Source organism: Scatophagus argus, chromosome 11 (assembly GCF_020382885.2).
Source record: "Scatophagus argus isolate fScaArg1 chromosome 11, fScaArg1.pri, whole genome shotgun sequence".
Lineage (NCBI taxonomy): Eukaryota > Metazoa > Chordata > Actinopteri > Scatophagidae > Scatophagus > Scatophagus argus.
The window spans coordinates 22,099,959-22,124,538 of NC_058503.1; the positions used below are offsets into that span (position 1 = coordinate 22,099,959).

At 45.9% G+C, this 24,580-nt stretch overlaps 2 protein-coding genes across 5 annotated transcripts; both read right to left on the minus strand.

The window, feature by feature from the left end:
* Positions 1–922: 922 nt before the first annotated feature.
* inhbb (inhibin subunit beta B) lies at positions 923–10,408 on the minus strand. The gene is made up of 2 exons (XM_046404883.1): positions 8,904–10,408; positions 923–3,338 (listed from the first exon to the last, which is right to left on the minus strand). The coding sequence occupies exons 1-2, from the start codon at positions 9,289–9,291 to the stop codon at positions 2,509–2,511; spliced, it is 1,218 nt and encodes a 405-aa protein (XP_046260839.1). The 5' UTR covers positions 9,292–10,408; the 3' UTR covers positions 923–2,508.
* Positions 10,409–11,498: 1,090 nt separating this feature from the next.
* si:dkey-3d4.3 (leucine-zipper-like transcriptional regulator 1 homolog) lies at positions 11,499–20,377 on the minus strand. Of its 4 annotated transcripts, XM_046404555.1 has the most exons (12): positions 20,301–20,377; positions 19,251–19,342; positions 17,944–18,020; positions 17,704–17,866; positions 17,548–17,612; positions 16,198–16,389; positions 16,036–16,118; positions 15,870–15,948; positions 14,912–14,958; positions 14,526–14,646; positions 14,141–14,330; positions 11,499–13,002 (listed from the first exon to the last, which is right to left on the minus strand). In XM_046404555.1, the coding sequence occupies exons 6-12, from the start codon at positions 16,364–16,366 to the stop codon at positions 12,390–12,392; spliced, it is 1,302 nt and encodes a 433-aa protein (XP_046260511.1). In that variant the 5' UTR covers positions 16,367–16,389; positions 17,548–17,612; positions 17,704–17,866; positions 17,944–18,020; positions 19,251–19,342; positions 20,301–20,377; the 3' UTR covers positions 11,499–12,389. The 4 variants fall into 4 exon arrangements, with proteins under 4 accessions (XP_046260511.1, XP_046260512.1, XP_046260510.1 ...); XM_046404556.1 differs by lacking the exons at positions 17,548–17,612; positions 17,704–17,866; XM_046404554.1 differs by lacking the exons at positions 17,548–17,612; positions 17,704–17,866; positions 17,944–18,020.
* Positions 20,378–24,580: the final 4,203 nt, after the last annotated feature.

Sequence of the window (24,580 nt, forward strand, 5' to 3'; positions counted from 1 at the left end):
GCACAGACCATCATGTGTCTGGAGAGCTGCAGGCTCCAACAAGGAGATTAAAAACAGTCGCTTCAGATCATTTCTGACAGATCATTTATCTTCTCGTCTGCCTGCTTGTCACTCACATGCACCGTAATGTTGATTTGGTCTTTTTTGTTTTTTATTTTTTTTCTTAGATATGTTCTGCTGCTGACTCTCCCATCCAGCCACAGGTAAAGAGTTACTTACCCCTCCCTACCCTGACATGCTATTTGCCCCAAGGGCAAACAAATCTCATTGCACTCCTTGGCAGATCCTAATAGATACATTTAGGGCAATTATCTGAGTGATATTTTACAGGGACACGTGATTTGTTTTGATGGGTGTTGGCACACACATTCAGGCGGGCAAGCCTTGTGCTGTTGCACACAGTGTTGACACACAGCTCCTGCTATTATGGCAACTGTAAACCTACCTTGAGAAACAGAACCACTGAGAGTTAGAAGTGTTGCAGGGGGAAACTGCTCTGGAGCAACAGACTGCGTGGCTGCCGGTTTCCTAACACACACACTCACACACCTGCCCAAATACAGATGCTAGTACACAATTACTTCATGCACATGCAAACACGCGACAACAGATGCCAGAGAGCAGGTATGCGAACGCTGGCAGCATTAATCATGGTTGTGAAGCTGTTAATCATAGATGTAATTACTGTTCTACAGCTCCAGCGCGTGAGAGACACCCTGTATTCCAACCAGAGTGGACCACGTTTGAAGCCTGCGTGTGTTTGGTCTTGTGGTACCCAGCTATGTCAGCCCCACCTTTTTTTTTGCTTTTAATGAGGTTTCAGCCCAAAGCACCTTCCATCACGAGAGAATGTCTCAGATGGAGGCCCAACCCTACATCTGTTTCACCAGGAGAAGTCTCAACAGGATGACACTGAAAAGAATTTAAAGTTACAAAATATTTAAGAAAACATTTTATTTTACATAAACTGTACAGATGACATTTATTTGACTAGATGATTCTTAGACAGGAACTAAAAATAACTTTCTTATTAAATAGAAAACTGAAACAAAAATAGAATTAAAGATGAAAAATGAAGTGTTGCTTATTGTACAAAACAGAGAATGAAAATAGAGCTAAGAAATCAATTCATATATCGTACCCTGATGCAGTGGTAGGCCTATTGCAAATGATCGAAAACAGTATTGTACACAGTAACTCAATGGCGTTGCCATCTTAGTACAATAGCTAAAATCTCGGCCTCTTTGGTTCCATTAATTAGGTAAAATACATTTGAAACAAAATTCAATTTACTTCTATAAAAATAACTTTTCAATGGCAGTTTTTTGTTTCGCTAATCCCGCAACTTTTCAGTGCAAATGTCACAACAATCATTCGCTTTGGAAAGGAGGCGAAAGATTACATTTCAAGTATTGATAAAGAGTCGAGGACTGAAGAGAGAAAGAAGGAGAGAGAAAGACAAAGATGGAAAGAGAATTCAGTCTAATAGAGCAGGTTGAGTATGGGTATAGGTTACTATACATTGCATAGCTCATGTGGCACTTATTAAGCGATATGACAGGACACTCAGTACCCCTTGAAAGGCATTTCTTTATACAAGTGCTATTCAGGATGTGCATTTCAGTTTCTGCAAGTGCTGCACTGCACTGTGGCGACCCACTGGGCCAAAACTAGAGTCTCCACATCCGCAGGCCCCACTTCAACTGGGCCTTTAGGGGGCAGGAGGAAGCAGTTCTCTCTCTCTGTGTTGCTCCCGGTGCACAAGTGAAGTGCACTTACGCGATCAATCTTCACCTGGTTGTCATGGCAGCAGGGCCTGCAGCACTCTTAGGCAGGACGTTGAGGCCCGTAGTCAACAGCAAGAACGACAACGACAGCAGAGGCAGCTCTGTCCCGGGCTTTCTTTTGCCTTTCTGCGGAGGGTTTAATCCTGCAAGGCATTAAGCGCTGCCGGTCTAATTCCACCAGAGAGGACAGTCAGACTGTGTCTGTCGGCATTGTAGGGAAGTGCTGGTGTTCTGAATTGTATAAGCTGATGAATTGTCAGTGCTTTATAAAAACAAAAGTCTATCATGTGCTTAAAGTACTTAAGAGGGTTGGAGGAGCGGGGTTGGGAGGCTGAAGCCAATAATGTCATCGGCTGATCCTGTCACTTTACTTAAGCGCTTGTTATCTTCATTCAAGAGGAGATGATGAGCCATTATTTTTGACTAGAAATGGCAAACTAGAGCAAAGTATCATTTGGTGAGATTCGTTCCCTTCTCGTCCCAACGCTGGCCAGTCGTCGCCGAACGGACAGCAAGCATGTCACTCTGATAAATACACACATTCGCACACACACATGGACACAGCACTGATACTTGGTAGATTGTACCAGTGTGCACTGTTGCTTGCACATACAGTAGCTATAGATATATTGTATATGTGTACCGTTCAACAACGTCCTGTTTGTACAAAAGGCCTTTCTGACTGTTCCAAGTTCAAAGGTAACGAAGGGTCAGCGTGGGCTCAAGCACAGCCACACTCCTCCACGATCATGTTGGGCACGTCCCTCTTAACGATGTTGTATTCATCGTCAAAGTAGAGCATGGACATAGTACTGAGCTTGGTGGGGATGCAGCAGGAGTTGACCGAGCCTGGGCTCATACCTCTCATGCGGTACTGGTTAACGACTGCAGTGTGGAAGGACGAGGCCGAGCCCGGCACACCCGCCATGTAGGCCGGGCAGCTGCCCTCACAGTAGTTGCCGTAATAACCAGCAGGTGCAATGATCCAGTCGTTCCAGCCAATAAGGCGGAAGTCTATGTAAAATTGCTGCCGGCAGCAAAGGCCGCCGCTCGTGCCGTCGCACTCCAGCCCCCGCTTGCGAATGCGGTGCTTTCCGTCCGCCTGTCGCGCACGCACCACCAGGAAGGGCCGGTGGGACGGGTCTCCTGGGTCCACCAGCACCGGAGCCACGCCGGCTGTCTCACAGCCCTCGCAGTGCACCTCCAGGTCCTGCCGTCGGCTGCCTTTCCCGAACACAGCCCGCACCGCCTCCGAAAGGGGGAAGGTATGCCAGCCACTGCGCTTCAGATCCACCCGCTTCTCCACCAGGGCCCAGCGGCCTGTTCCCCCTCCACCACCACCACCACCTCCTGGGCCTCCCTCTGCACCACTGGCAGCTCCTGCCTCCTGGTAGTGGATCTTGACAGTCACCTTCCTCCGGAGGCCCTTCTCAGGACCGGCAGGCAGCACTCGGAAGTAGAGCCACAGGTTTGCCTGGGACACATACAGGTTCTGGTTGCCCTCATTGGAGACGAGGAAGTAGAGACCAGACTTGGTGGATGTGTGCTCATCTGTTGGAGACAAACAGGATTAGGTTTATTGTCTGCCATTTCTGCAACGTTAACAGCTCAATATAAATGTAGAAAAACATGACAGGGGTCACTTCAATAGACAGCCTGTTTCAAAATGTAGTTTTTAAACAGGAATGAGCCGGAGGGTTTATTATTAACACAGCCACGTCTTGTGGTCCTCATCAGCACATGAAGTTCGCTCGGTTGTCATGGAGATGGTTCAGCTGTCATCGCGAGACGAAAGTGTGGGATTTCGGTAACATGATAACACATTGTTGCCAGAGCATGTCCTCGCTCACGGTACGACCACCTGCCATCACATGACCAAAATTCCAAAGCGAGGTCATGTGTTAAATGAACCATCTCCAAGACAACTCAGTCGTCAGTGGCCAAGAGATGTGGCTACAAGCTCTCTGTAAGTGGTCCTTCTTCTAAAATGTTTTCGTCAGATATATTTGTTATTTCAAGAGAAGGGCTAAAGAGCGTTTCTCGAACACACACACACACACACACATGCCCACATACAAAGCAGAAAGCCTCCCAAAAAGGCCACAGCTATGTCTTTTAAGGGCCTTGTTTTCACTGTTGATGCTCAATCACTGTGTCAGGTGACCTCTATGGCTGCTCCTGATAGGCCAGCTGTGACAAGCCAGTTCTGGGATCAGGCCCAGTTGCTCTCAGGTCCAGCTTTGTAAGTGACAGGGCCAAGAAGAGAGAGAGAGAGAGAGAGAGAGAGAGAGAGAGAGAGAGAAAGGGAGAGACGGGAGAACAGAGAAGAGGAAGACCAAGGAAAGGAGGAAGGATGCAAGTGGAGAAGGTGGGAGGGTGGCGGACAACGCCAAGGCCCCCGGGGGGTTCATTGAGTTCGCTGTTGGTGCCCCCCCGAACCCCACCCGCACCCTACCCCACCCCTCCCCCCCTCCTTCCAGTGTGAGCGCCCTGAGAGTGACAGCACAAAGCCCCCTGTGAGGCACTGGGAGACAGCCGCGCTGCAGTCCGGCATTGAAACGCGTGGCTTTCCAGCAAAAAGCATGATGAGGCAAAAATAAAAGCCATTTACATGACATTGGCTACTTTCTACAGCAGCACAATGAAGAGATCCCGGGAGTCTAAAGGTGGCGATGGGCTCTCCCTGGCAGTGTTTTTTTTCTTTTTCTTTTTTTTTCAAGCCTAATGATGTCTTCCAAATTACCCTGAGGTAACTTGAAAGGTTTCCATTTCAGGAGATTTGGTACAATGTGCTCAAGCAGAGCAGCTCCTTTGAAAGCGGCTAAATTACTTTGTTTGCCGACTGATTAGTGTGTGTCAGTGTCAGTAGGTGGCCACCAAAGACGGGCCCCCTCTTTAAGGCACCTCACGCCTCTTCCTCCTGTAAAGCACGGCTTTACATTCACACAGAAACCTGTTCAGACCAGCTTTCCACTCTGTAACATGTCAGCTGGGTGCTCAAGCACTTCACACACACACATTTGCATCCATTCATGCACAGACACATACACACACAACCTCACGGTCAGCAATACATCAACTATCAGCCTTCTCCTCACCAAAGCGTGGGTGTAAAGCATCAAGTGCCCAGTGAGCAGGTAGGGAAATCCACCTGAAGGAATCAGCTGAAGAGCAGCTTTTGCCTGCGACTGCCCTAAAGGCCCCTCAGGGGCCTATAAGTATCTGCCCTCACCTCATTCAGCACTGTGCGTTCTTACGTGCCTCGACAGCTCCAAGCTTTGGAAATCGGGGCTCGCACAGCAACGAGCACACAGTGACGGTGTGACAAAGAGACGGGGAGGGAAGCCTGAAAATAAAACCGATCATCAATCTAACAGCTCAGCTGCTGTTTGTTCAAGGTGACTGGTTCCCATTCAAGATATCCACAGTACCCTGCAGGACAAGGTGTCATAATCATGCACAGCTCAAAGCCTTCCTGTGCAAAGCTGAGGGATTTTAACTGGTGGCAGTTTCTGAGTTTTGATGTTATTATAGCTGCTCACCGTTTGTAGCAACTTTTCATTTCATTTTCTGTTAATGTGGTGCTTATCTTTTCTCACTAATCAAATAATTACTATGGCTGCAACTACATTATTTTCACTGTTGACTAATCTGCTTATTCTCTTCATGATTATGACGTCTTCAAATTGCTTCTTTTGTCCAACCAGCAGTGCTTTTGCAGTACAATTCATTCTGACATTTAAGAGGCTGAAACCAAAAAATGTTTGTTATTTCTGCTTGAAACATGACTGAAATGATTAGTGGTTTATCAAAATAGTTGGCTTCTAACTTTCTTTCAATCGACTGAACAAATAATAGACCAATCGTTGCAGCTTTATTAATTAATCATTAAACAGTGGAAAGAGTGACCAAATTACTTGTTCTGTTTGACTGATGCTCCAAAACTTTCAAACCAGAAGACATTTGCTATCAGAGAAGAGCAGCAAATACTTACAACTGAGAAGCCGGACTGAGTAAATGTTTCTGTGATTGTTATTTTTTATAGCTTTAATTCACAGCCCAATTTGACAGCTTGTTATGAACCACACAGGATTGTAGAGGATAACAGAATGCAGTGCTTCTAATTCATAACGGATGTGTGAAAGTATGATAGTAACTTAGGATTTAGACATTTTAAAAACATAAGTGTAGTGCTGACAACAAAGTACACAACCACCAGGTGACACACCAGTCTCACCTCAGGCTCACTTTAGTAGCTGCTCACATCGCACGACTCATCAGGAGACGTCTCGTTTGGGCAAACTTCTCTAAGTTTTCTCCAAAACACAGCAGTCAGAAACTACCAACCTCACCTTCAGTTCAAGCTACATTTTGAAGGATTAAATAAATGTGAAACAACACTGCAGGCAGCTGCACCGTGAGGATATAAGAAGCACGTTAAGGATCACTCACTACGTTCAGCATCACATGTAAACAAGTTTGATCATATGGCTTCCTTTGTACTGAGAGAACATACCAGCCTCATGACTTATTTCTACTCAGGTCCTTCTAAAGGACAAATTGCTCTTTTCATCCAAACAATTTGGAGCTGGCCCCGACACGCCTCTCCTGACCCCACAGTGGAAAAGCTGCTCGCGAGTATCGGGACACCTGGGTGGGCTTGTGTGGATAAAGAGCTACTTCAGCGTGTCCCCACCTGCGCCACCAAGTCAGGGAAGAGGCCATGGCAGCAGGCAGGCAGGCAGGCAGGCAATCAGGCAGGCAGCTCCAGAACTCATTACTCAAAGCTGCTGTCGACAAGACCACACGCCGCGGAAGGACGAGGGCGCGGCGCACAGCATTCGTGGCTCAGACATGAGCAGAGGCCTGCATGCGTACAGCAGCCGTCCCTCAGGCCCGAGTCAGCACTCCAGGAATTCCACATAGGGTGAGGGAGGGAGGAAGGGAGGGAGGAAGGAGGAGAGGCTGGCTCCGTTCTTGTTAAAGCTTTACCACAGGGGCATTTTTAATAATGTTGCATAAATCATTTAAAGGATCACAAAGCTATACAGAGGCAGCCATACCCATTGAGGGCTGAAACACACACTTGTGAGTGAATATGGAAAATGTCTGGGTCGGGTCCAGGGTGGCCATGACTGACAGCTGCTCATGAAAGAGTCGTGTCCTGAAGTAAACCTGCCAACCCGATCCTGCAGAAGAACCGGGCCGGAGTTAATGACCTCCCATAATGAAGTCTTAATTCCGTGTCTTGGACCACTTGCCGTGAGTTCACTGGGTCCGAACGGCTATAGCGAGCAATCAAGAAGCACCAATCTAAACTTCTCCATCGACCCCTCTCTCCTTCTCCCTCCCCTCCTTCCCTGCTTGTGTTCCCCGCTCCGCTCCGCTCCCGTGGATACGGGACACCGAATCCCTTATCGAGGACCCACGGGACCATGTCAGGGGAGAAGGGGGATTGGCATCGCCTCCCTCACCTGCCCAGGGCGGCTTGGCAGACCTTTTACCTCTGAGCTACCGCAACCCAAGATAAGAAGCGGGCTCCCTGGCTGACAAGCATGCAGTTAACCCTGTGCTGGGGGGGGGACTGACCTCCACACATAAACATCTACCCACATCCATTTGCTGGCTCGCAGTTGGCCCAACATATGCCAACCTCGCCCCCCCCTCCTCAACCCACCCTGTCCTAAACTGTGACAATTCAGGCCCCCTCATGCTCGGGAGGGGGAAGCTCCCCTGGCTTCAGAGCTTTCTGGAGACCTTGCCTCTGAGCCATGCCCTGGCTGGCAGCATCCGATCTGAGGGGCGTGAGCCAGCTGGCCAGGAGGCAGACGGGGTCTAGGGATCAGGGACCCAAGCCAGCTCCATGGTACAATGCCACACAAAGGCTCAAAGGTGTGAGGAAGAATAGAACCAGAAAAAAAATAGAAGTAGAAGAAGAAGAAGAAGCAAAGGAGCCCAGCGAACCTTTAGAACGACAAAAACATTCTTTACAACACTGCAATATGGGCACACACAATATCACCCCCCCACGCACACACACACACACACATCACCACCACCACCATCACTACCATCACCAGCACCATACCCCCCCACCCACACTCCCCCAGTCCAACCCTGCATGAACTCAAATGTCTCATGCATTATTCTGATTTCCTTTGTTTTCTTTGCTTTTTTTGCCTGCTTAACGTTGACATGTTGGGTTCAGCAGGAACACACAGTGCTCTTATAATAATTGCCTGGCTTTTGTTCCCTTGTCATGAGGCTGCTCAGATCATTCCCATTGGAAGGCGGGACCTAGCAGCCCATTCAGGCTAATTGTACCGGCAGGGCCAATGGGAAAATGTGCGTGTGTGTGTGCGTGTGTGTGTGTGTGTGTGTTTAAGTCGTCCTATTTTGGTTGTCTTTAATTGTATGTTTTCTTTTTGTTAAACTAACAGCTTGTGTCAAAGACGTGGTTCTCACCGTGCTAACTGACAATTATTGGATTCTGTCAAGCGCAGATGATTTTAGGTGTGTGTGTGTGTGTGTGAGTAAACTTGGGAAGGGGGTGTGTGAGTGAGTGAGAGAGACAGGCAAAGAGAGGAAAGGGTGTTCTCTCTAGACTTGTGAGAATTAGTTAGATACACATTGTTAGAGGAAGGGATAAATGGCCAATTGAGGGACTTTGTCCGTATTTAAAAGAGGGCTTTATACATTGGAGAATTGAGAGTGAGCACAGCTTTGGTGATGAAATTGGATTCAGAGGTTCTTTTTATCCCCTAGACAACACACGAGGGTAATTTAAGGACTCGGTCTTTAGTTTCATTTCTTTTTAATTTTCACCTCCTGCTAAAACAGGAGCTTTTATCACGAGCCACTGGCTTCAGGCACGAGCTGTGGTGCAATGATGTGGTGAAAACGATGACCGCGCGTGAAAACAACTTTTCTGTCATCTAATCTGTCGTTGGTGCTCAGTCACAGCCACATGACAAGCTCTGCAAATGAATGAAATTTCATCTATGAGTGATTTTAAATTATTAACCCACCTGGGCTTGCCTATCAGAAAAAGTCAAAAGGTGAATGGGTTCAGCGAGGGGTCGATTTAGATGTGTGTGATGAATTATTGATTATTACCTGATTCGGCGAAGCTGATGATCTCAGAAGTCTCGGCTTGGACCTCGTTGTTGAACGCAGCCTGTCCGTCAAAGCTGGGGATCTCCACCCGGCCGTCCTCTCGCACCTTCCCGGCGTGCAGCCTCCTCAGCGCCGTCACCATCGCAGCCTTCGGGATGGGATGGGTGATGTTGGGTCTGTCTCTCATCTGCAGCCGGTTCAGTATGTGTCTCTTCACCGCCTCCAAGAAGTCTATGTTCACCCGCTCCGACTGATCAGGCGCCCTGAAGCCGCAGGACGCGCACGACTCCTGGGGCGAGCTCTGAGTCTCTGCCCCGGTCACCGAGCCGCAGCGCACGGAGAGAACGCACGCAAATAAACAGGACAAAACCAGGCCGTATGTGCTCATTGTTTCTAAAGATTAAAGTCCAAATACTATGGAAGAGAAGGCTGAATATGTTAAATACACACACTGATGTTAAAGCTAAATTTAATTGACAAATTCCGGTAGAACATCCTCTTGTGCTCCAAAAGCGAGACGCCTCAAAGTATCCATGGAAGCGAAATCTTTATATTCCCAGTCAAACAAGAGTGCAGCCGAGGCTAGTTAACTCCAGTCATTCTGCATTGGGCTTGTTATCCAGCAATACGCCTTCTTTCTGCGCAAAATAAAAGTTCATCTCTGGACTTTTGATTGCTGACGCGCTTCTGTCATGCCACGTTCTGTTCTCAGAGTCTACCAACGCAAACGAGGACGAGTCGGTTACCTCGCCCTTTGGTCTCAATCAAAAACTCCACAAGCGTTCAGTCCGCTCTTTCCCATTCAAACAACACGCAGAAAGTCCACTGCTGCAGCTGCAGTCCCGATGAGAACAACAACTCTCGCCGAGTCCCGCGTCTTTTGTACGTGCGCTCGGGTACCGTGCGCGGCTGTGGACGGTCGGCTCCGTGCGTCCTGCGAGATGCTGCTCACACTGAGACCCTTTTCTCTCTTTGCAATCACGACAACAGGGGCTCCGCACACCCAAAGTTTTTATACAGGAGTCGAAACCACGTGGGGATTTCCACCAACTGGGCGCAAGATTAAGATTATTAGACTACTACGTCCCCAGAGCTGGATCACCGATGGAACAGGGTTTTATTATGGTAACGCGCCGGCCGCGGAAAGGTTGCGTAATTCTTTCCCCTATAGAGAAAAAGGCTGAAGAGCACAAGTCCTGAAGCGCAGCCTGCGGCAGCTTGTGTCACTGTGATCCACAGCTTCCATACAAATCAAACTTTGAGTGACGTTTATTCAAACTAGATCGAGACTAACAGTAAAACCTTCACGGACCCCTTTCGTTCTCTTCAGGTAAATCAGCACTCAGGCTGTGAAAAACCTAAAATTTAAACACTTCAAGTATATTATAAGGTACGACGTGAAGGCGGGAATAATATGAGAGCATTAAATTAAATCTGGTTGAACGAATAAATAGATGTTGGAACTTCTTTTTACGGTGGCCCGTTATAATGCTGATTAACAAATAAATAGCGCCATCTATCGACACGAACCCCTCATTACACACAATATAGATAAATGAACGGATTGTTTTTTTGTTCAAAAGCAAAAGGCCCCGTAAACACTTTCCGTACCACCAACATGTAACACAAAGTGCCTGACACAATAAAACCAAAAGTCGTGCCGTCTCCATCCACCACACCACAAAGCACTATTGTACAGATAACACATAAATGCATGGACAAATAAATTATTAAAGGTCAGTTAAAGCTTAAAAGCCAGATTAAAACGGAAGGTCTTGCGTTTACTTTAAATACCGACATTCTGTGCTGCTGTCAGGTCTTCTGGACGCCCTGGAGTTGCAGGCCATGGTAATAAAAGGGTTTCTGTTCTGACTTCGGGGATGATTAAAAGGCCATTACCAGAAGACCCGGGGGATCTAAAAGCAGATGTGATAAAGGAGGGCCAAGACCATTAAGAGCTTCATGAAACAATAAAAGAAAAACTTAATTCACTTAAAATCACCTCTGAAGCAGGCAGCCACTGCAGAGATTCAAATTTTGTGCTCGCAGTACGAGGACTGAGGACCAGGACCAAGACTTCACTGAGCTGAAAATCCTCTGCCGTCTATTGCTTCATATCATGTGGTCCAGAGCCATCAGGAGACAGTGGCTGTAGCTGAAATAATGCAGTGTCCAGGTGACCGCGGTGGCGAGGAGGCCGTGTGGGGCAGCTGCCACCTGCGGCTGCTCAGTCGTCCTGCTGGACTCACATTCTTCACATGTACTTTGCAATGCACGTCGTCATGATTTGATGATCCATCCTGGGACCCTTCCTCTGTGACTCCTCCTGAGGGTTCCTCCATTTTACTCTGTTCAAAGGGTTTCCTGGGTGGAGGTTTCCCTCAGGTGAATCAAGACCCAGAGGACAGACAGTGTGGTACACGCTGCCCGGTGTAAAGCCCACTGAGGCCTTGTGATTTTATTTATAAAACTGACTTAAACTTAAATTGATGCACTTGAGAATACTTGTATGTAATTCAGACATAATTAAAGAGAGGTTAAGCTGACTCATCTTCAAAGTGAAAACACTGTTATTAACAACAGAGTCGGGTTTACGACTTTCATTACATCAAATCATGCTGCATTTTATTCGTGAAATACTGATTTTGTTCCTGATCTCTTCAACCTATTAAAAGAAGTGAAATCATCTTATGAGCAGGACACATCACCTGGGCTGAACTGCACCTTTAGGAGCAGTAATGTGGGAAACAGGCCGAGCGACGCAGCAGTGACGCATTAGAGCACATGGATAGAAGCTGATTAGTTTACTTCCATACAGGTAAACCATCAAAGTACACAAACTCTTAGATGACGAGTCATCAAATAGAAAACAACATGAAACGCGGATCTGTGAAAGTAAAAATCAAAACGCCCGAGCATCACAGTAATTTTTCTCCATTCACAGAAATCGCGTTTCTTTTCAGAGACACATTTGAAAACGAGTTATTCTACGAGTTGACTTGTTGGCCTTCGGCAAGCTCACGTTGCACCAAACGTCGAGCTATCCCAGTAACTCCTGCTGTTACACAGAAAACAGGAAGACAACTGAGCGTTGTGTTCTGGCGCCATCTTGTGTAATTAAGGCTGTAGTGCAGGCATCTCCTTATTATTGACCAGATCTGATCTGAAACGTGTCAAACTGTCACAGCAGTGCAGAAGGATGTGTTGTAAAGGAGCAGGTCCTGTGGGAGAACTGAGGTCTGAACTGAGTTTTAATGTCTGTGTGTGTGCTGAGCCTTTTTCACGATTTACCTTTTCTTTGTGTCATTTTCTGTTAATATATTTCTGCACAAAGTAAACACGTAATAAATGCATAACTTCACAACTTCACAACTTCAAAACAAAAGTATCAGTATTATAAAAATATTTCAGGAAACTCTTTAAACAAATACATTTTAACAAAGGTAAATATAGATAGCAAAATATTGATGTTTTTTTCCATTCTCGTTATGAGTCGGTCAGAGTCATTTGCCACACAGAGATTGGATTGTGTCTGGTGCAAGGTCGTCCCCCCAGCACCAGCAGGAGATCAGGCAGATGCTGGGCTACATCTCCATCCTCCTCGTCCATCGGCTCCTCAACTGAGCACTGTTTACTGAAAGCCTTGTTTTCAAAGGTCAAACAGTTTTCAATCCGCTGTCCATCCGTCTCCATCAGTTCTGAGGACTGTGGGAGTGTTTTCCTGCCGTAGCGCCTGTCAGGGCCGAACGTCTCCAGCTCTATAGCTCCATCTGATCCTAGAAAGGTGAGCGGGGCAGGGAAGCACTTGTTCTTAAAGGGCCTCATTCTCAGATCCGGCAGCCTGGGCTGGAGTCCTGAGCTGGAGTCGGGACTGCTGGTGTCGGACCTGTAGCTGGGACCCAGCCCAGTGCAGCAGTGGTGAATCCTGTCTGGGGGGGTCGAGCCCAGGAGCGTGGCGACCTGCCCCCATGTCTGAGTGGTGAAGTTGTACCTCCACAGGCAGTTCTTTGGAGAGTTCTGACTCTCGCCTCCCCCAAAAAGAAGCATACTGTCCTTGTAGACCACAGCTGAATGGCCCATCAGTCTGGAGGGACCGGACCTGAGGAAGACACAGGTGGTGTTAGCAGGAAGGAACACGCAGAACAATGTGTGCCTTAACCTCCAGCTGTGACAGTGAAGGGGTGGAAATCCTCAAATTATACCCAACACATGCAGCAAGTCTGACAGGAGAGAAGTGACGATGGGAGAAGCTGAATTCTGCATACTTTAGAAATGACCAAATCATTATGTCAGTTCAGATTTACACTTTGTCCTCACCTGGTGTGAACAGGTTATCATTTTCTGTGACAAAGCAACAGCAACGGTCACATATTAAAGCCACGTTTCTAGTCCGGCTCAGTTAAGTTCGTTACACATTTTTTGCATCAATAAAAGATGAAGATAAAACACTGCAGAACACTGACTGGTCTCTGGAGCAACCAGAGTCGTCTGTGCTCTGCTGGAGGATTATTCTTTCCAGCATTATGTTGTCGTACTCGTCTTGTACCACATACTGAGAAGTGAAAACACAAAACACTGGATGTCCTTCTGTGGGTGTAGTTGCAGTCATTGCAGCCGTGTTTACTGGACCAATTCCAAAACGTTTGATGAACGAATCCTTCACACAGCAATATGTGTACATTTGGGGGTCAGGTTTAAAAATACCAGGATTCTACCAGTCAGATGTGGACTTTTACCCGGCTTACACAATGAAACTCTTTGGCGTTCTGACACCTACACAGTGTTGAGGTTAAAGATAAAAATGATGTGTTGTTAACCAACCACTGTTACTGTGAACCAGCTGAAAACTGATCCCCGGCTGTTCAGCAGGCGTTGGCGCATTCAGTATTCAGCAGTGTCCTAATGGATCAAGTTCCTTCGTGGACACAGACTGATGAAGCGCTTGGACAAGCTGCTTGTGAAGTTTCCTGCTGTGGACAGCTGCTTCTGACCCCAGTGCAACTTACATTTACTTTATAGGCCGTGCCACATCATTCATGGTAATACCAGCACGTATCTTACAGTGGGAAAGATGTCTCCTATCACAATGTTTACACTGTGACAAAACAGAAGTTCTGTGGGAAACATGATCAAGCCAGCATTAAGCAAAGAGCATGTTGCAGCATCATGACTATATTTAGTTGTGGACACAAGCCAACACCCAAAGGGACAAAACATCAGATGAGTTCACTACTAACTTGTTTTTGACAGAGCTCCACATGTGGCTGGTGGAATTCCACTTCCAGAAGTCCCTCTGCTCCCTCAGGCCTTTCAGGCCCCCGAACAGGTACATGCAGCCCTGGTAGGCCACGGCTGAGTGACTGTGTCTGGGTCCTGGGCCCAGTGAGGCCTGCTGAGAGGCACTGAGCAGGGACCAGGCTGTGGTGCCTGCCATATAAACACGTGTGTAGTTAATAAACACATTGGTGGAGGTGTGTCTTCCATTTGATGTTCCTCATAATTTGCAGTCTTTATCTGTATGATACAATGCGCGGAAAAAGTCCCTGCTGTGTTCCAAAATTTAAAAAGAAGAAGCATTTAGTTGAGACATACACATCACAGAGGAATAAAACTTAAACTCACCAAAATCCAAACTCCAAAACTCCTGTGAGGATCCTTTGATGTCGATGAAACCTCCATACAGCAGCATGGCGGAGCCAACAACCACAGCACTGTGTCCCTTCCTGTTGGTTGGCTTTTGGGTCTGCACATACACATAAACACACACACTCACGCCTGTAAGAGTTAGCGCACTTTAATCTAACAAAGTCCAACTCAAACCTCTCTGTGTTGTTTTTGCTCACCAAAGAGCTTCATAACAATTATTCACTTGAAAATGTTGTCTATCATCAACTCAAAAAAGGGAACAACAGCTTTATGGCTGCTGTCAGTAAGAATGCGGACGCAGAAGCGCGGGGAGGCTACAGGGGTTTCATGTTAGCTCTTCTCACTTCAGCTTACTCTCTCACCTGAGGGGAGCCCGTCTTCCCCTGCCAGTGTACCCACTTCTGCTTTGCTGAAACACACACAACAAAGGAGAAAGAAAAGAAAGTACTGGTTAGCTGAAATTACTGGAAAACTGAAGGTAGAGATGAACAAGTTTAGTGAGAATGTTGTGAGGGGTGACTGCTAAGCCTGCGGCCTTGAAGGAAACGAGTTATGAAGCTCTCCTGCCACGCACCCACAGGTCAACCTTTTGAGCCATTATGTAGTAAGTCTGAAGGCAGTAACTTTTATTGTATTTCTGTTTCTGGTGATGGCTGAGAAAATGGACAACATGAGCCTTTGTGCAGTCATTCGCTATCGCCCAAAGAGATCCACTTTGTGGAAGTGAGCGATCTCTCCAAAGAAGGGATCTGTTGGCTCCACAGCTGCTGCACTAAGAGTGTGAACGTAGGAGGGGACGATTATGAAAATTAAATGAGACATATGGACTTCACTCCCTCGTTAAAGCACAAAAGGGCTTTTAAATCATCAAATGGTTTTCATATCTTGTAATTAAAACATCAAAAAGGCCATAACAAAAGGAAACACTTTATTTTTACTGCAGACTGGGAGGATTTCATGGCCTTGACCAGATCAGTATCTGTTGATTTATATCTCACATACTTTGGTATATTTTGGCCCACCCGAGGCACTAATCTGCACCAAAGAATGGATAAAATACTGATAAAATACTGCTGTAGCAGGTGGAGACACGGGAAGGCACGAGTTGTAGTATTTTTCGAGCAGGAAGCCTGCCCTGTTAGCTCCTTGACTATCTATCACACACACACAGAGCTTCCTCATGGTACTGAATATTTTTCACAGGGGCTTGGAGGCATGCAGACTGGAACAGACATGCAGCAACAGGTTTCATCTGTTAAGCCTTACAAACAGAATCCAGTGTGAGCTGTGCCATGCATCCACCTCCACGGTGAAACTCACCGATGTCAAACACCCAGAGCGGACACCTCCACTTGGTGTATGCAGAATCCAGCATGCCTCCAAACACATACAGGAAGCCCTGAAAAGGTGCGAGCTGTGAGATTCTTTACACAACGACACACCGGCAGCGAAACATGAGCAATGTAAGATAGTGTAAAGTTTGTACCTCATGAGCCACCATAGAATGTTCCTCTAGTTCTTCTGGTGCAGTTTCACCGGTGCAATTCAACTTTGTCCACTCGTCACACACTGTAATATTGCACACGCTGAAATGTTTGATAAGAAAAACTGCTTGTTGTTGTCATGCGGCTGCTTGTCTTGGCCTTACCGACGTTGTACCTCCAGAAGTCCCTCAGACAGCTGCTGTCTCTTCCTCCCAGGACATAGACACTTCCATCGTAGTTGCAGCAGGCGTGCTTATAACGGTCACATGGCGACTGGCTGCTCTGGGGGAGCCGAGTCCACAGGCAGGGACTATTTTCACTCATCACTGGCATCGTCTGCTCTCGCTGAACCACTTCTGAAAAGAAGCAACAGCAAAGCGCTGAGAGGAACCAACAAATACTGCATGAAATGGACACATTTCACAGTTTTAACTTATCTGTGCAGATTACAATTAAAACTTGAGCAAAGTAGTTCCATATTCCACTGCAACACAACAAATAAAATCAGAAAAGCACAAGCAGTGCTGGCAGGCCAGCTGAAGTTGGTTTGACAATCACCACCTGGACACCTGCTCAGACATTTATTTTAAGTACCACCTCTCTGTCAGCCTGTGGCCGACATCCACCGTGTTTACCACCACCACACCTGCAGGGGAAAACCTGCTGTAAACCACAGTCATGCTGAGACCAGGACAGTCAGGTGCTTTGTGACGTTACGAGGAGGAGGAATGAGATCATTTGCCATCCTCCTACATCTGATAGCTACCTGCTACCACAGCATGTGTGTGGGCAGGACAGTGTTAGTTAGTTGTTATGGTTGTAGATGGGTGTTCAGCTGGGACTCACAGAGCACCTGACTGCAGCTAACAGCCCCAGGGTCAGGAGGGAAATGCTCTGCCATAAAAAGCCTGGGAGGCAAGGCTCTGGGGACAAACGCCAACGAGGCAACCCCTCCAACCGCAACCACCAGCATTCATTACTACTACTTAGGTGAGAAAATCATTCCTACAAAACTCTAGTGCACACTCCACATGAAAAAAGAGATAAAAGCCGATTAGCTGTGCATAAAATCATCTGATAGTGCAGCACTGATTATGTCCCCTTCTGGTTCTCCGTTGAGCACACAGTAGCTTTAATTGATGGTCATGTTGAGAGAGAAAATGCTAAAAATGCAAGCAATTATAAGAAAACTGGATTACACAGACAAAAATAACATTTTGGGTAAAAAGTCTATTTATTGGGAAAATATTAAAAATCAGAGTGTGGATAGGTTATTTGATCTATGGCACTGACATGGCAGGAATGCACAACTCCACATGGACACCATACGCTCTGGAGGCAAATACTCTGGAGCTAAAACTAACAAGTATTTTCTGAATTAGTTATTTGATCTATAAATTGTGAGAATGCAGTGGAAAATGCTGGAGAGATCATCTGATTTCTTGCTCTGTCCAGGCATCAAAGATATTCAGTTTGCTGTGCTGTTAAGACAAGGACAGGCAGTAAACCCTCACAGAAGCTGGAGTAGGCAGATTTCTGCTTGATAGATGACGTCACTGCCATCACTGCTTTACGAGGACTGACTCAGCTGTCAGGGATTGACGTGGAAACATTTATAGAGAAAATGAACGTGTCACATCAACAGTGTTTTACAACGACAGTGAGGATACGGTACATGTCAGGTGGGTTTCAACACAGTAATCTTCCACGACTTTGATCTGTGACTGAGGAGGAACTACGAGCTCTTCCACAGTGACACTGTGAACAGAAGTGTCTTGTTCAACCCCCGTCTCAAGACGCTTTGCCTTTCTGCCAGGTCGCCATTTCCACTTCCTGTTAATGAGTTGCCAGGTTAAAAAAGGTCAAGCTTTAAGAAAAAATAAACTGCTTAAGCTCTCCCCTCTCCTCACCTCGACAACACTGTGGAAACTCGTATCTCACACCTTATCACACGGTCACATGAGCACACGGCTCTGAGGTCACGACACTGCAGGAACACAACACACCCAGTTCAGTCAACACACCTGACTGTGACTCGTATGAAGGGTGGTCTTGTTTGGTTTGCTACTGGGGGATTAAACTAGAATCTCCGTCTTGTGGTTGTACGCCTCCGTGCACCAGTCAGGTCGCAGCTTCCATCCATGTCTGTCCAGACTCCTATAACATCTGTGGTGACTGACAGAGAGCTTCCACACACAGGGCAACAATATTCACCTGAAGCTCAGGATCATTCAAACCATTTTGGACTACAAAGCTCCAAATATGGATGCTGCAGCAAAGAAGCTACAGACTCTAAAACGTGGAGGCTTCACAATAAAATCAGCAGAGTTTCAAGGCCCAAGATTAGAGTGACCAGTTCAATATCTGAACACGTGGACATTTGAGTGACATTTTGGCATAATTAGTCCAGAAATTCTTGAGTTTTGGCTAAAAACATGTTTTGTGAGTTCTGATCAGTTCGTCTTTGAGTCTTAGTGGACGTTCTGAAGAAATTCCATTGAGGCGTTCCTGAGACATTACGTTCATGAGAATGTGGGAAACAGATTAATCCTTAATTCTTTAATAATAAGGAGCTGATTTTACTATGTGGTCATTAAAACAAACAAAACCAAAAAGAAAAAAAAAATCTGTGAACTAATTTAAACGTCTCACTTAAAATAGTAAGTGGCAGGACGAGGATTATCACAAAGCATATTCAAACCCATGAGAACAGTCTGATCTTCAGTGTGGGTGGATTCAGTCATGTTTAATTTTATTCAATAAATCAACACAAACCCACTTTGTGTTCCAGTATGGAAAAAAAACAAGTTTGTGAAACTTTTCTAATGTTTTAGCTGCTCTGAATGAGGTGGATAAACTGTCAACAAAAACTGAACCATTCATCAAAGTCTAAAATTATTACTAAGTTATTAAATGACAAGATGCGTCACTTTTTTGTTCGCTCGGTGTATTTGTGACCTTTACAGTAAAGGCTTGTGTTTCTGTGTGAAGAAATCAGCTGAATTAAGTAAATGTGACGTGGCAGAAGCTTTTTATGCCCTGACATGTCGCTGACAGGTTAACCTTTCCACTCACACTGAGTACCTGGCACAGGCTGGCTAAACCTGGAGCAAAACTTTGAAGGAGAGGCTTGGCTTTTTGGCCATCACAGCATCCACTCCTGTGTCCCACCTGCACCGAGACCCCCAGCTGCTTTTCATCTGTCTGTGGTACTCACTGAGTCTTCTCTCGCTTCATGGGACTCCTGTGGTAGAATCTCCAGCAAACGGCTTGTTTCTCCACTGACTTTTATGTTCACCTTCTGAAAAGCTGTACATGATGAAGAGGAAGGTTTTAAGTGTCAGCGAATGCAACACGATGTGTCATCATCTCAGTGTGAGCTGAAACTGAAAAAATTATGTTGCAATAATACACATGTAATCTAAAAGTCATTTCAAATTAATATCAATTCACCACACGGGTAGTGGAGGAAAAGTATTCCAAGAAATAACGTTAGAAACCGGCGAGTCTGTCTTCTCTCCTAAATTCTCTGATAATAACACCTGAACGTTTTCGGTTCTGAAATGTTAAGTAAATAATAAATATTTTCGTGTTTGCTGTGATAATAAGATCACGCATACCGACACACTATTTGAGCAAAGAGTACTTATTATCACTTAAGTCACACCCAGTTGCTCCAAATCCACAGTTAACTTCATAGCTCAACTACTGACGTCGAAGGCTTCCTTTACGTTGTCTTGTAACGGTGACAGTGTCCTGCTTAAGCAAACCGACTTACTACTCCTCCTCCTGATAATTTAACGTGAATTTCATTTTGACTGACTAAAGTACCAGCTAAACGCTAGCTAACCGACGCTAACATCGCTGCTAGCCCGGTGGGGCAGGAGGAATGCGACCCGTTAACTTAAGGTCCAGTTTCCAGGGGAACATCAGCCGCGGACATTTAGCTGTTTGCGTGACTTAAGAGAAAAGGAGTGTGACTAGCTATGAGTCGCTTCCACCTTCACACTCACAGCCGTTAATCTCAGTTTGACAAACTGAAGCGCGAACGGATTCGACGACGGTAATAACGGATAAGTTGGAGAAGAAGAGGAAATAAGAAGAGCAACTTTCTACTGAGCTTCTTTGCCGTTTGTAAGGTTATTTGGTGCAAATAAGACAAAGAAAAGCTTATCTTTAAGTGCAGAAGTGTTTGGATACTCGAAAATAATGTGACAGGCGTTTCATGTATGAAAAAAACTGCAGTATAGTATGATTTGTTACTTACGACACTGCTCCACCTCGTCTCAATGTTGTGTCTCTGTAAACGAGCATTTGCTGGTGCATTCAGGGTCCCCTCGTTCATTGCACACGGGGAAATTGATAAAATATCCAAGCCAATATGTGTGTGTGCGCGCGTGTGTGTCCTAACCATACTTATGGCGCTTATTATACTGATAATAACTAGTTAGAATGGCGTTTAAATGAGATGACACTACAAAGGGTAGGAATAACTAAAACAAGCCAAGTTTGAAATAAAATGTGACTGAGTGGTAGGCTTGCATTATCAGAAATTATGCTAACGTGAACTAAGGAAGTTGTAACTGTAAGTAGTTACAACTGAATAAATTAGTAACTAGCATCTTGGACCCAAGTTTTTATGACTTTTTGACTTGATAAATATGAAGAGAGTTCCTGAAAAGGTCAGCATAATTGTTCAAGAAAGTCAATTAAAGTGAGTGTGTTCTGGTTTACGGACTGAATAATCAGGGCTGTTTTGGGCAGGATATGTTTCCTGAACACCACCTCAAAATCCTAATCAGTCAGTGTAAAGTAATTGCCTCTGACAGATAAAGATAACTTTATTAGCGCTAGAAATGCGGTATTAAGGAGTTGTGTGTTTTTCTAAAGTGTTTTTTTTTGTTTCAGTTTCAACATTAACTTTTTATTACATAAAACAAAATCAACCACAAAAACAGGCAAAGATAGAAAATGAACTTGAAAAAAGTGTTTGCAGTGTTAAATAATAACAGATTTAAGGCACTTGTACGCTGAACATTCAGTGTTGGCAATTATCACTTTTCATATCGTATATTAATAGGAAATCCTTGGTATTAACAATGGCTTTGTTCTGTTTAAGAGCCCCATACGTGTAACAGTGAGCCAATATGCACAATACCAGGAAGAAAAGCAAATAAAAGCAGTTAAATGAAAGTCAACCATTAATTGTTTGTAACTGTACTTTTCCGACTGTGTCAAGTCTAAATGTCAGATGTGATTTGTGTTTGGATTGTGTATCAGATCAGAAGTCCTTCTATGCAAACTAATAGTAGGTTCAAGGTTTATTGTCATTAAACTTCAAGCTTTATTTTGTCAGTTTACTTTTTCATACAATGAAATCCTCTCTCTGCATTTAACCCATCACTGACTGAAACACACACACATGCAACATGCAGTGAAACACACAGGAGCAGTGGGCTGCCATGTCAGGCGCACGGGGAGCAGTTGGGGGGATAAGTGCCTTGCTCAAAGGCACATCAGCCTGATAGTCCAGGGTGAAGTTTCAGCCTGTTTCCCTGAAAAGAGAAATTAGCCTGATAAGTTTGGAAGATGATAATTTCTGACTCGGAGAAGAAAAAAAAGTATGTCCCATTCTCTCATGTGTTTCAAAATCCATTTAAAAATATGCTGGATTTAAGTTGCTTTTCATATACACAAAAATAAATAAAGAAGTAAATAAAATAGCTCGAGTGCGTGGGAAAATGTTTTTTTTTTTTTTTTACCGTGGATACTTTTAGTACATCAGCGACACACGCACTACGTGAAGCTAATGTACTTTACTGTGGAACGGTCGCAATCAAAACGTGGGCACATTAGCTGCTCGCTAGCGCCCCCCACCGTGTTATCAGTGGAGGAGGCCCTTAGCTGCAGAGGTGGTGCATTTCTAGAGGGCATTTTTAAAAAATATTTGCTATCTGCTATTTGAGGTTTTTGCTGCAGGTATAAGTTTGTGTGTGGTAAGACCAGGGCTCATAATGTACCTATGTGTGTCACAGCACGGACTGCTGAGCTTCTGTTATTGGTAACAATAGGTCTCGAAATTGTGACGTAGCGGAGTGGGGAAACCGCAATGCATTGTGGGCTTTGCGGGAAACAGGAAGGTGTGTTTACGCCGGCTGCATGCGTAACGCAGCTTTTGTGTTCTGTTGCTTCGTTTTAACAAGTTAAAACATGGTGCAAACGCGCTGTGTCGTTAACTGCCACAATCGTTCACATGATCGCTTCGGTAAGAAAAACGATGGGGTGAGATTTTTCTCATTTCCAACGGGAAAACAAAGCTAAGGACCTCGGATCTGTGAGCTAGCAAGGAGACGCCGAATGGCCGGGAAGCAGCCGTGAGACGACCAAACATCACTTTGAACGCAATGACCCGACACATTTGGCGCGTTCACGGCATTTCAGACTGGTAAGTTTGAATTAAAGCATGTGTTTTGCTGTTTCACACGTAGCACATGGCTCGAAAGTGTAACGTAGCGTAGTGGGAAAACCGCAATGCACTGGGGGCTTTGCGGGCAACAGGAAGGTGTTCATTCGTGACGCAGCTTTTGTGTTCTGTTGCTTCGTTTTAACAAGTTAAAACATGGTGCAAACGTGTTGTGTCGTTAACTGCCACAATCGTTCACATGATCGCTTCGGTAAGAAAAACGACGGAGTGAGATTTTTCTCATTTCCAACGTGGAAACAAGGCCAAGGACCTCGGATCTGTGAGCTAACATGGGTAGCAGCGGTGAGACGACCAAACGTCACTTTCAACGCCATCACCCGACACATTTGGCGTGTTCACGGCATTTTCATGACGTAGGTGTCAGGATGCTCCAGGTGAGTCAGCGCCATGTGCAGTGCTGATGAGACTGCGTCCTCTGTGGATCGGTTCTCCCTGCAGACGAACAGGTGTGTGTCCAGAGTAGCAGGGATGACGTCCTTGATGTGACTAAAGACGATCCTCTCAAAGCACGTCATGATTACCTGTGTCAGAGCAACAGGGCAGATGACAGCTGATTTTTTTTGGCACAGTGATGGAGGACTCGAGGCACACAGTGACTGAAGCGAGCTGCAAGGACAGATCGAAAATGTTCAGACTCCAGTCCAAACTCCAGCTAGCTGATTCGCACACAGCTTCAGGACCCGACCTGACACCTTGTCTGGTCCTGCGGCTTTGCTGGTGTTGATCCTCCTCAGGGTGCAGCTCACCTGGTGTAGCTGCAGGACGAGGAGCTGGAGCTGCCCCTCAGGCTGTGGAAGATGAACAGTCGCTCTGCTGCCAGGTGTGTCAAAGTGTGCGAAGAAACTGTTTAAGGTGTCGGGCAGAGTGGGGTCGTGGTTGATCTGCTGGTTGCTGTTCTGGTAGTCTGTAATGGTTCTGATGCCTCTCCACATTTCCCGTGGGTTGTTGTCAGCAAAGTGCTCCTCAGTGCACCTCAGTCTGTGGCCTGATGGATGCCCTTCTTCAGATCTGTCCGGGCCCTGCTGTAGGCCAGCCTGTCACCTGACCTGTAGGCTGCACTCTGAGCTTTGAGCAGAGACCGCACTGTGCTGTCACACCATGGTTTCTGGTTTGGAAACACCTTGATGGACTTTGTGGGTAGAACAGCATCAGTGCAGAACTGCACATAGTCCAGGAAGCTTCCTCAGTCCATACCTGAACTGTTTTGGTGGTTGGTTTTGTCCTGCAGATCAGAGGTTTATATGCTGGAATCAGCTCCACAGAGATGTGATCCGACATGCCCAGGTGAGGAGCTGCTGCAGCCTTGTATGCTCCAGGGATGTTGCAGTAAACTTGATCCAGCATGTTACTGTCTCTGGTGGGAAAGTGTATGAATTAAAGCACTGCTTTGAGCTCCACGTGATTGAAGTCTCCAGTCACAATCACAGCTGCCTCTGGGTTGGAGTTTATTTCCCTGCTAATCAGACAGTAGAGCTCCTCTAGCGCTAGCTTAGCATTAGCCTATGGTGGAATGTAAACAGCTATGATCAGTACGGAGCAGAACTCTCTCACTGTCTTGAATGGTCTGCACTTCACAGCCAGGTATTCCAGGTCAGGTGTGCAGTACATTCTGATGATGTGTGTGGCTGTACACCAGGAGTTGTGGATGTAAAGCGCGAGCCCTCCGACTCTGCATTTAGCAGAGGCTGCAGTCCTATCTGCTTGGAACAAAGAGTGTCCCACTGACTCCGCTGCTGCGTTTGGTGTGTTGTTATCCAGTCAGGTTTCAGTGATGATGGCCACACAGCCGTCCCTCCTCTGCGAGACGATCCTCAGCCGAATCTCGTCCATTTTGTTGGATCTCTGGTGGTATGAAATCTGGTTCAGTGGTTGCATAAAGTTGGCAGTTTCTTCCTATGTTCATTAATTCAGCCACTGCCGTACTGAATTAATACTTCCAGTGACTGGAGCAGTAGCAAAAATACGAACAAAACAAACATAAGCCGAGAGCCCTGATCCCCTGCATGCATATGCGCCGCCATTTTTTAGTTTCCCTTCTGCTGTTTGTACTCTGTCTTGTCTTT

What these genes read in the sequence shown, in the direction of transcription:
- inhbb (XM_046404883.1), bottom strand. Translation starts at nt 9,291, where the DNA reads ATGAGCACATACGGCCTGGTTTTGTCCTGTTTATTTGCGTGCGTTCTC. An exon ending in CATCAGCTTCGCCGAATCAG is followed by an intron (nt 3,339 to 8,903) that starts GTAATAATCAAT and finishes TGTCTCCAACAG; the next exon opens with ATGAGCACACATCCACCAAG.
- si:dkey-3d4.3 (XM_046404554.1), bottom strand. Translation starts at nt 16,366, where the DNA reads ATGCCAGTGATGAGTGAAAATAGTCCCTGCCTGTGGACTCGGCTCCCC. An exon ending in GCTCTGGGTGTTTGACATCG is followed by an intron (nt 14,959 to 15,869) that starts GTGAGTTTCACC and finishes TGTGTGTTTCAG; the next exon opens with CAAAGCAGAAGTGGGTACAC. An exon ending in GTTTTGGAGTTTGGATTTTG is followed by an intron (nt 14,331 to 14,525) that starts GTGAGTTTAAGT and finishes TTTATATGGCAG; the next exon opens with GCACCACAGCCTGGTCCCTG.